General features: G+C 42.3%; 1 protein-coding gene across 1 annotated transcript; it reads right to left on the reverse strand.

Moving 5' to 3' along the window:
• Nucleotides 1–4,302: 4,302 nt before the first annotated feature.
• LOC113406432 (carbonyl reductase [NADPH] 1-like) lies at nt 4,303–10,128 on the reverse strand. The gene is made up of 3 exons (XM_029911547.1): nt 9,329–10,128; nt 6,749–6,856; nt 4,303–5,000 (listed from the first exon to the last, which is right to left on the reverse strand). The coding sequence occupies exons 1-3, from the start codon at nt 9,612–9,614 to the stop codon at nt 4,564–4,566; spliced, it is 831 nt and encodes a 276-aa protein (XP_029767407.1). The 5' UTR covers nt 9,615–10,128; the 3' UTR covers nt 4,303–4,563.
• Nucleotides 10,129–11,992: the final 1,864 nt, after the last annotated feature.

Consider the following 11,992-nt stretch of genomic DNA (forward strand, 5'->3'; position numbering starts at 1 on the left):
ACCTAAGCTGATTGGCGCCGCAAGCCTGGGAGGCGGGAGAAGTAAAGCAGCCACGGCGTGCTTGGGGTGGAGGCGGAGCAGGGGTGAGCCGTGCCCACTAAAAATTGGTGGAATCTGGTTTAGAACTGTTGAAAAAAAACTTTTTGGACAATAAGGTATAATTTAAAATGTGTAAAACTGCCAAGGTGGGGATGGGGCAACTGCACTGAAAAAAATTAATAGGACTGGCCTGGGAACTGGACTGTTTGAAATTGGTATGTTAGTCAGAAACCAAGCTGACAGATATGCTGTGGGAACATGACCAAGCATTTCAACAGAAGATAGCAACTAAAGTACTGCATCCCCTGAATAAGCAAAATTAAGGACTCATTAATGAAACTTTGTTGACTGTATACAATATGTTGTAATTACTTTTTTAAAAGTCTGGTAGTAAGTCTATGTGTTTTCATAATAATATCATGGGTAGTATGTGGGGGTTACATGCAGGGCCGGATTTCTAATTAGGCACAGTAGGCATGTGCCTAGGGGTGCTGGTGTTCTAGGGGCGCCTAAAAGTTAGTAGAGCAGAACCTCAGAGTTACGGTAACTCTGGAATGTTCCATAACTCTGAAGAAGAGGTTACGGACTTCAGCGACATGGGGAGGGGGGCCCGCTGGGGTTGCAACCGCAGGGTGTGTGGGGGGTGAGGGCAGGGGGAGAGGGGAGAGAGTCGAGGCTTCTAACTCTTGGGAACTAGGGCTCTGGATGGGGGCACAAAGCTTTTGCCCTGTGGGAGCACTGGGGCTCAGTGCTTTAGAGCTGGGGGGAGCACTGGGGTCGGGGCTTCAGCCCTGCAAGCCCGATCCCAGCTTCAGCTCCGCAGGGGGCACCGGGTCTTGGGGCTCCCCATGGCTCCGCTCCCAGTTTCAGTGGGGTGGAGGGGTGCTCAGGGCTTTAGTTACTGGGGGAGCACAGGGGCTGAAACCGGCGCTCCCCGTGTAGCTAAAGCCCCGAGCCCTGGCGCCCCACGTAGGGTTAAAACCAGGAGCAGAGCCATGGGGCTGAAACCCCAAACCCCAGTGCTCCCCCCAGTCTAAAGCGCCGAGCCCTGGTACTCCTGAGGGTCGGAAGCCTGGAACCCCAACCCATCCCCCCCCGCAGCTGCAGTCCCAACCCACTGTGGCTTAAGCCCTGAGCCTTGGGGCTACTGCCTTGAGGCAGTACCGTTTTTGCTTTTTTTTTTTTTTTTTGTCTGCGCTGCTGCCATAACTCCATAACTCTGATGTTTGTATCTTTGAGGTTCTACTGTATTTAAATTATCATTTATATTTCTTTTCCTTTAATTTTTTACAGAAAGCACAAATGTCAGCTGTAGGCAGGGGGTGCGCTGAAGATGCTGTGCCTAGGGGCACATACGGTGTAAATCTGGCTCTAGTTACATACTATACAACGTAAAAGCAGCCTTAAGTGATAGGGAGCAAGAAAACTTATCCTCTTTTATCACCACAGAAAAGTCAAAAATTGGATACAAGAGAGGTGACACCAGTTGGTGCAATAGAAGAAAATTAACAAGGGTCCAATACAATGAAGTTAAATGTGAGACCACTACAACCCAAACGGTGTGGAAGAAATTTGTTTTCCCTCCCCAAATATTGTTGCAAGACAGTGCAAGGTCATGTACTGCTGTTTGCATCTGGCAGACACTTATATGTGCAGGTGTACTGTCTTACAGATAGAGGCACTGGCATGTAGGTTCACTTTGGGGAACAAATTGCACAATACAGTTGAGATGCTGGAAAGTTAGTAAAGTAAAAACTGATAAGTATTGCATGGTGGCTGAAAAGGACCACTTCTGGTATCTACCTAGGAAATGTTATTTTAATTGGCCTATGTGTTGTTTTACACCTACATTTCCTGTGGTGATAAATGGGAAAAAAATTCTATTTTGTACCAGTTTTTTTACAATTCAATTTAAAAAAAAGCAAAGTTAAAATTACAGAAGGCTGCTTCACAGGCATAGCAATCTTACAATGTGGAATTATATCCTGGTGGACTATACCATAGGTTGTGATCTTACACCTCCTGGTTCAGTACTTTGAGCCTAGTATTTATGGGGATTCAAATAATTACAACTATTGGGAATGTGTTGCAAGGTAATAAACTTAGGAAGAAGGCACAGAAAGACAGGAAGATGATACAAATTAAATGAATAATTATGGAGAAAAGAAAAGAAATAAAAAGAAGAAAAGCAATGGAATATAAGATGGCTTGACATACGTAATTGAATATAGGGGAAGCCTCATTTTTTGGAAGACAGGATTAGGGAGGTAACTGGATCAGCAGGCTGAAAATGAAATGTTTGTGCTAAAATAAGCAAATGGATCAGTAAGCTAAAAGACAGAATGTCTGAGCTCGTTAATATAAGTGGGGGAACACCTAGGGAACCATTTACTAAGAACAAGATACCAATGGACAAGAGAAATTGGGAGCGTAAAGATGAGGCAAAAAGTAAAGTCAAGTCAAACATGGATACCATGTGGACAGAGCATGCTGTACAGAGATTGGTTCCTCCAAAGTAACCAAGCCAATCTCAAATGTGTTGCAATGTATAGTGAATGTAATGTGAAGTGTAAATCTACATTAAGGAAGGAGGTTTGAATGTGTGCTATCCCTTGTACCCACTCCCATTCTTCATCCTGATCTACTCAAGTATAGTTTGATTGTGTGCCAGTAAAGAAACCTCAGTAATGAATTTGGAGTAGAGTGGAGTTCTTGGGAACCAAGTTGATGAGGTCTCAGAAACCACCCCAACATACACCTGTGTTCTCATATTTTTGGTGCCTGGGTGAAACAGAAAGTGGCTATAATATGCAGAAATATAGTAAAGCTGCAATAATAGATGGCTTCACTTCCACTATTTCATTTGGAAGTGTGCTTGTTTATGCTCAGATCACAAGCATTGGACAAGGCCAGATGAGTGGTATTTGTGTGTTGCGGAGTATGCCTGGGAGGCAGTTTGAATTAGTTTTTCCATTTGGTATTATTATTAAATTATATTTAATACAGCAGTGATACTCAGATCTCAGTGGTTCAGGAGCCAAATTAGCAATCAACATTACCAAGAAGAGCCACAGTAGTATGAATGACAGGGGAAATATTTAGTTTTATATATCTAGAATATTCTCACAGCAAATAAGTTAATAATTTAGTGCAAGTTGATAACTTAATTGGTTGTTAACATAGTAAGAACCTCCTGATGGGCTAATAATTAAATCACACTGCGTTTTAATATCGTGTGCTGAAAAGAGCCGCAGGAGACGCATTAAACAGCCACTTGCGGCTCGTGAACCTCAGTCAAAGTGTCACTGTGTAAGGCATAAATGTAAGGCCCCATTGTACAAATGCATAGTAAGAGACAGTCCCTGTCCTAATGAAGTTACAATCTAAAATAATCCTGATAAACCTGATTTATCTGCTATCCTTACAACTCAATCTGTGCATAGAAGCCTGGGGATGAAAGTTTGGGAGAAAGAATTATAAAAATACTTTAAAAAAAAAAAAAGTTCTCACTGCTTCTCTTGGGTGTATTGGTCAGGGCATTCAGCATAGAGCTGCAATAAATTAAAGTTATTTGTTTACATGGCACTTATCAAGCAGTTGAACTGTTCATGTTTTGTAGTATTAGAAGAGTGAGGTGAAAAATCAGCAATAAATGTTACCCTATTTTTTTTTTTGTTACCATAGGAACTAGGTTAATTTATTCTGAAGCTGTGGACAAAAGGCTATGACTACCCGAATTTATTAATTCACTGTGGGCATGAGAATAAATACAAAATGTGAATTAATTTACAATGGGCTAAAAATTACTCTCAGGGTGAATCTGACTATAGATCTAGTATCTCCAAGCCTTTACTTTGAATTATCAAACTACTCTTTAGCTTCAGAAGATTGAGTGTCCCGGCTGGATCCTATTCTCATTGAAGTCAATGGGATTTTGCTGCTGACTTCAGTGGGAGCAGAATGAGGCCCTACATACTGAAGAGTTTGAAGAAGCATTCAACTAAACAGCATATGCAGTCTCTTGGGGACTTCTGGGCTGAGAATATATTTGCAGGAACGGTTTCACATTAATCTATGCCAAATCATCCATCTTTGCCATCTCACTTAAAATGGAATGACTTTCTATTCCAAAACTGATATGGTTACTTTTAAGATCAAATAGTTAGATATAATCTCACCAGGAACAGTATGTGAAATCACTAAAAAGAACACACCTCTCCCCGCCCCCCCCACACTAAAGAGAATATAATTTCAACAAATGTATTTTAGCTTATTAAACTATACTTTATTTCAACACTTTTCATACCTTTAAAAACTAAATTAAAGGCACAGTTTAATTCATGCACTATTCCAAACTGCAATTATTTTGCAATAGCAGAAACCTTGTGTATATTCTATAAACCCTAATAAGATATTAGAAATGGCAAAGACATTTACAGATGCTTAATTATTATTGGTACCAACAATAAATCAGTAATATCTGATATTGTTTCTGGACTGCATCTCACATATACAAATAAAGGATTACCACTTTTGCACTTTCTTTTCACTAACGAACTGCCCATGAGGCCCATCAGCATCAGGGGCTAAAAGGGCTAAATAAACTGGAGTCTCGGCTCCCTCATCTGGACTTTTAGTGGCATTGGGACCTGCCATGTCGGTTCTCACCCATCCAGGGCAACAGGCATTTAGAAGAATTCGATCAGCTTTCCTTTCCTTGTTCAACATCCGGGCCTGGATTCTGGACAAGACCGTGACTCCAATTTTGGACACACCGTAAGCGGTATTTGGCCAGCCCTCCTTCTCATGCACTCCGTTCTTGGTATCCTCCACAAACTTTGTCATGAGTTTCACTAGCTCCTCCTCAGTGATTGTGTCACTACGAAACTTCTGCTGCAGATCCTGGCTACATCTTGCCAGAGCTGATACACTTACCGTGCTAGATACATTCACTACTCTGCCTATTAAAAGAAAATTATAAATAAATATATAAAATAAACATGCCCATACACAATATTAGGTCTTGATCCTGAAAAGTGCTCCACGAAGGTCTATGTATGGTGATTGCTTTTCAGAACAACAGTTTAAAAACCAAACCAAACCACACTGTTGGATGTAATAGAATTGCTAGCAAATATTTGACATGTCCCACCGCTACAATTTTAAATAGGGATATTTCTGAATAAACAAACAAATCCTGATCCTGCAAACACTCACTACCAAACACCATGCTTCCATGAATAATCCCATTAAAAAAAAAACCCAACAACAGAAATGGGCCTATGTACAAGAGTAAACCCTCCCCTCAGCAATGTTTGCAAAATTGGGTCATGGGACTTTTGATAGGAACTTTGTTCTCCCTTCTACTTTAAATTGGTATGAATGAAGAGGTCTCTCAAAATTCCTAGGGAAAGAATCCTACCTACAGGTTATGAGGGCCTTGAATGCAACAGAAGCAATATGGTTCCACTGCACTGGGGGGAAACAGGCTGTATGGAGCCCATGAAGGGGATCTGCAAGCCAAACACACAACAGAGTGCAATGTGTGTCCCAGCATCGGGGTGGGGGAAGATGACGACTGATTCTGCAACTGCACATCTCGGTCAGCCAATCCTCCCATATATTGAATGTGTGTGGGATTCCTTCCTTCTGTAGGGTTCCTCAGTGGACAGAGTCATTATCTGGGATGTGTGCTGAAAAGAGGAGTTGTCTCTTAAAAACCCAAATACACCCTCCAGAAATAAAAACTGTATCTAAATAAGTACAGATATCCTTTCAAGAACATTTATCTTTATAGTATGGGAATGTTTGTTGGTTTTGAACAAAGCCATGGAACCTTTTCTACTGGTTTTTGGTGTTGTATAAACAAGTTTTTACAAAACCTAGATTTTGGGGAAAGTTTGACCTATGTCCCTTTCAAACATCTCCACCTGTGACGCCACAGGGTTCTAAGACATTCCCAGAGGTTCAGCTGGGAAAACAGAACTGCTGCGCGCACAGTGAAGCACAGATCATCTGTCTGTTGATAATAAAACTGTTATATTTGTGAGTTTAGTAGGTCTCATCCTGGCCTCTCCCATTCGGTTTACCATTATTATGTGGACCTACACAACTCTTTCATCCTGTAGCATTTATCGCCACATGGGATGATTTTCACTACCTTTCAAAATAATATGGTATTTCTAATGGCATACCCGATGCTGGCAAATGTGTCAGCTCCCAAAACAAGGGCTGCAGTGTACATAGAGTGAAACTTCTCTGCAGGGAGACAGCAACAAGACTAGGGAGCTAGGTTTCTTCAGTGACTGTGGGTGCAAGCCTGTACAGCACACTGAACTCAGCCTCAGTGCTCCATTTTTGTGAGCAAGCAGAACATTGAAATATCCCCATTTCCTCCTGTCTGAAGCAAGGACAGATGAGGCAATTGACAATCCTTCATTTCTGCATCATGGCACAGATAAGCACTTCTGGAATAAACCATTAGTAAAGAAAGGGATTGGAATAGAAGCAACTTTAGATTAAAAAGCAAAGACATTCTGTGTGTCAAGACATGCATGCAAGCTATTCTTGTCTTCTTACTTTTGATGGAGCAGAAATGCACTGGTACTCCTGTGGGCAGCGAATTCCTAACAGAGGGTAGGGTTTGCCCCCTTGTGAGAAGCAAGAGTTATTCTCAATGATACTTTGGTATTTGTTAGGTTATACTTACCATGAGGCTTTATGAGGGGTAGCAACTCCGTGCAGACGTCCCTTGTTGCAAAAAAGTTTGCCCTCATTGTAACCTCTGCTTGAATAGCAAATGGAGTGGTATCAGCAACTGTTCATAGGGAGAAGAAAAATATATAACATTGAAGTTATGCTCACAGGTTAATGGGAAAATACAGGTCTCTGAAAACTAGAGTTAATCCTAATTCCTTCTACAGTAGTCATTTCTGTATAAATTAGGAAGCAGATGTTTAACAGAGAAAGTGCAGAAAAGTAACAGGTACACAATGCTGCAAAGATTAACATTTTAAAATGCAAAGGGCCAAAGATGCAATATTAGATTAGTGGAAGATTGAGAAGATTTTCACCTGCTAAGAACTCTTAGTTTAGGGTTCTGTGCTCCCCCCACAAGAGCTGATGACACAACTGATGCCTCAAAACAGGGCAGGGAGCTGCATTCTTTATACAGATTTAGAGCTCAATCATGCGCATTAGGCAATGGCTGGGTTGTTGCTGCTGGTGTGTCGAGTTTCAGCACGCGTGTGTTAGCCAGGATGATGAGTGCTGCACAGAGATAGGATTCCCATGCAGGCAACATCAAGCTTTTGAAGAACTGCAGCAAATGGGGGCAATTAAGCCTGTTTCTTTGTGGCAGGGAAGGAAGAAACAGGGAGCACTGTCATTCTGTAGTAGGTACTCAGAATAAAAATTTTATTAAGATGATGTTAAAAAGAGTGAACAGAGTTTGAGCATAGAAGTTTCTGGTTATCAGGGAATAACGTACAGATTATCGAGGGTGCAAAGTTTGGTTTAAGATCAGGTGGCATAAGGGATACATAATCTGCAATATCCCCGATTGGGGGTAAAAGGTTGATGGGTCAAAGTATAGGCATTGAGATAAGAGGGTATGAAGTTCATAGAGTGGCTATATTCAGGTGTGGAGTATAATGAGTGGATATGATGATGAGGATGGATTGATTCTACAAGCATGAGGGCTCTCCAAGTAGTGTAAATAGATACCAATTGTTGTAGTCCCCTTGCTAGATACAACATACCTGCAGCTAACTCCAAGGAGTAGCTGTAACTGAACACCTATTGCTTAAACTGGTGGAGATATTCCTTAAAGGCGTTGCTAATAACCACCTTACCTGTTCTCTTGAGCAATGTGCCAGGACACCACTATTTACAGAATACTGACCAGTATATTAACACTGAGACATGAGGCCCAATTCACCACTGATTTCAATGGTTTCAGCATCAAACAGGGGTAAAGCAGTGATGAGTCAAGATAATAGCTCCCAAATAAGAAATGTAAGCTGTAACTAGGACATAAGAGTTTTTGTTCTTTATCAACATTTACTACATTTTAAAATCTCTTTTTAAGTAGGTTTTCCCAGAGCTCAGGGCAGATGGCTGCAGTTTGTGAGTTGTCGCAAAAAAATATGTATCATCCACCCTGTGTGACAAATAACCTTTGCTAGAATCCCCCAGCACTATTAAAAGAGTTCTGTGCACAGTCATTACCTGGCAAGCACTTCCCACTATGCATATACCTTACAAAGAGAAGTTTCTGTTGAGATAGTGATTTATGCATGAATACGTTCAACAACAGATCAGTTTAATGCCAAATCCAATATTTGAAGGGCAACATCATTCAGGTCACAGGGGAATTATTTAAAATGGTACAAGAGGCAATCAGAGTAACAAGATTAAATTAAGGAAAGGACAATTTAGGCTAAACATCAAGAGAAGCCTCCTGACAAATAGAGTCCTATAATATTTTCTAAGACTCGCAAAGTAAGTAGAGGAAACTACGTTGGCAGGAATAGCTTCTAAATAGTCTGTTTATTTATACAGTGCTCATCACCATGGTAAATAGCTCCCTAAAGGTGTGTTCCCTGCAGAGTTAAATTGAGTTATCTACACTCCCTTGCCTCTGGGGGAGGGATAGCTCAGTGGCTTGAGCATTGGCCTGCTAAACCCAGGGTTGTGAAATCAATCCTTGAGGAGGCCACTTAGGGATCTGGGGCAAAAATCAGTACTTGGTCCTGCTAGTGAAGGCTGGGGGCTGGACTCGATGACCTTTTGGGGTCCCTTCCAGTTCTATGAGATAGGTATATCTCCATATTTCTCATGCCTAGATAGAATGAGAGCAGCCACTCTGCAAAGCAACCCTGGAGCTGCACAGCGTGACTGGCTTTTAGTAACAGAGTAGCAGCCTCCCCACTGCATTACTTCAGCAGCACTTGAGCATGCTCCCAGATGGGCCAGCTAGCTCAAGTTTAAAGCACCACTTCTCTTGAGCTAGAGATGTGTGTGAGAGATCAGGAGTTGGGTTATATAATTTGAGTTATATCTTGAGCTAACACAGCAGTGAAGACAAGATCAAAAATGAGATCTGACAAAGCACCAGAAAAATGTCAGGTTGGGAACAGCTCTCTGCTGGCACAGGGATGAGCTAGGTATCATCATACTTGGTTGCCTCTCTAGCTAGCAGGATTCTTGTAAAAGCAGACACCACCTACTCATCATTCTTCATGTACTTTACAGCTCACAAAGCCTTGCCAGTGAGCCAGCATTGTACCTTTGAAAGCAATCCCTGCGTTGTTAACCAGCACATTCAGCCCTCCATATTTCTCCTTCAGGAAGTCCCGCAGAGTCCGGATACTCTGCAGATCTTCGATGTCCAGCTGGTGGAAAAGTGGGTTCAGTCCCTCCTCCTGCAGCTTTGTCACCGCAGCCTGACCCCGTCCTGGGTCCCGGGCTGTCAGGTACACATCCCCAGTGAACTGCTTACACAGAGCCCGCACAATAGCAAATCCAATCCCTTTGTTGCCCCCGGTCACCACAGCTACTGGGGTGCTGGACATCCTCCTGGGCTAGTGGATAGCAAAATAAGTTCACTGCAACAGGCAAAAGAATATAGGTGTATATATTTGGTTATTGTGACTATGCACGCCTACCTGCTCGCTCTCTATGCAATTTTCTGCAAATGTACATTTCTCTCCTGTTGCCAAACCAAGAAATAATTGGGCAAAATAAGGTTGGTCTCCAGTTTTTCAACGAACAATCTCCACTTATCCTGTAGCTTGCTTCTTCAAAGTGCTTTGCAAATGAATGCGAGCCAAAGAGCGGTCTAGAGCAATCAGGGACAGGGCTGGCCTCGGGGGTGAGCTACCCTGCAATCGCCTAGGGGGCGCTGTGTGGCAGTGCAGAGGTATGCACTGCCAGTGTAGAGTCAGAAGCTGCTAACAGCTGGCAGGGGAGTGCTCTGTGGGGGGCACCCAGATTTCTCCCAGTCACTGCTTCCTCCTGCCAGAGGAACATGGTGGGTAAGTAATGCACAGATACTGCTTCCCCCCCTGTCATTGTGACTGGTTGGATCACAGAAACCCCCTTGGGAGCTGCCACCCGATGTGCCAAGACTACCCCTGCTTCTGTTTTCCCTGCCAGCTCAGGACTCCAGCACCCTGTCTTGCTGAGCCAGACACTCCCGTCTGCTCCAACACCGACCCAGGGTCTGAATCACTTGTCCCAAAGCTGCAAGTTTACCTGAAAACAGCTCACAGAAGTGTGCTTGTCTTTAGCACTCAGATGCCCAACTCCCAATGGGGTCTAAACCCAAATAAATCCGTTTTACCCTGCATAAAGCTTATGCAGGGCAAACTCATAAATTGTTCGCCCTCTATAACACTGATAGAGAGATATGCACAGTTGTTTGCTCCCACAGGTATTAATACATACTCTGAGTAAATTACTAAATAAAAAGTGCTTTTATTAAATACAGACAGTAGGATTTAAGTGGTTCCAAGTAGTAACAGACAGAACAAAGTAAGTCACCAAGTAAAATAAAATAAAATGTGCAAATCTATGTCTAATCAAACTAAATACAGATAATCTCACCCTCAGAGATGCTTCAGTAAGTTTTTCTCAGACTGGACACCTTCCAGGCCTGGGCACAATTCTTTCCCCTGGTACAACTCTTGTTCCAGCTCAGGTGATAGCTAGGGGATTCTTCATGATGGCTCCTTCCTCCTCTCTGTTCTCTTCCACCCCTTTATATATCTTTTGCATAAGGCGGGAACCCTTTGTCCCTCTGGGTTTTCACCCCCCCTCACTGGAAAAGCACCAGGTTAAAGATGGATTCCAGTTCAGGTGACATGATCACATGTCACCGCAAGACTTCATTACTCACTTGCCAGCACACACATATACAGGAAGACTCACAGAAAAAACACAGCCATCTGCAGACAATGGGAGTCACCAAGATTCCAAACAATCCTTAATGGCCCACACTTTACATAATTACAATAGGCCCTTAGAGTTATATTTTATATTTCTAGTTTTAGATACAAGAGTGGTACATTTATACAAATCGGATGATCACACTCAGTAGATTATAAGCTTTGTAATGATACCTTACAAGAGACCTTTTGCATGAAGCATATCCCAGTTACGTTATATTCACTTTTTACCATATTTTTCTAAAACTATCCCAATTACATTCACTTATTATCATGTTTTCATAAAACCATATAGACTGCACAACGTCACAGTCATAAACAGACAGTTAAGGGTTAATGCCTCTTTTACCTGTAAAGGGTTAAGAAGTTCACCTAGCCTAGCTGACACCTGACCAGAGGAACCAATGGGGGGGGGGGACAAGATTTTTCAAGAGGAAGGATGGAAGTTTTTCCTTTGCTCTCTTCATTAAGTTCTGTGCGGGAGTGACAAGATCCAGGAATCAACCAGGGTAGTGAGTATTAGAGAAGGAATTAATTAGCTTATGTTTATTTCCTTTTGTGACTTCTTTTTGAAATAGAGGGGGAATCAAACTGGGTTTTCTTTTGTGTACTTTAAGTTTTTATGCTCAGAGAGAAATCCTCTGTGTTTTTGAATCTGTTGTCTGTGAGAATAGCTTGCCTGCTAATCTCCCAGAGGTTTTCCTTTCACCTTTCTTTCTTTAATCAAGTCTTCTTTTAAGAACCTGATTGATTTTTCCTTGTTTTAAGATCCAAGGGGGTTGGATCTGGACTCACCAGGAATTGGTGGGGGAAAGGGAAATTAAACTCAAATCCTGCCAGCAAAGGGGGGATGATTAATTTCTCCTTGTTTTAAGATCCAAGGGTTTGGATCGGTGTTCACCAGGAAATTGGTGGAGAAGTCTCTCAAGGTTACCCAGGGAAGGGTTATAGTACCTGGGAGGGAGATATTTTGGGGGGAAGACAGAGTTCCCAAATGACTCAAA

Source organism: Terrapene carolina, unplaced genomic scaffold (assembly GCF_002925995.2).
Source record: "Terrapene carolina triunguis isolate 2854851 unplaced genomic scaffold, T_m_triunguis-2.0 Scaffold30, whole genome shotgun sequence".
NCBI classification, from domain to species: Eukaryota; Metazoa; Chordata; order Testudines; family Emydidae; genus Terrapene; species Terrapene triunguis.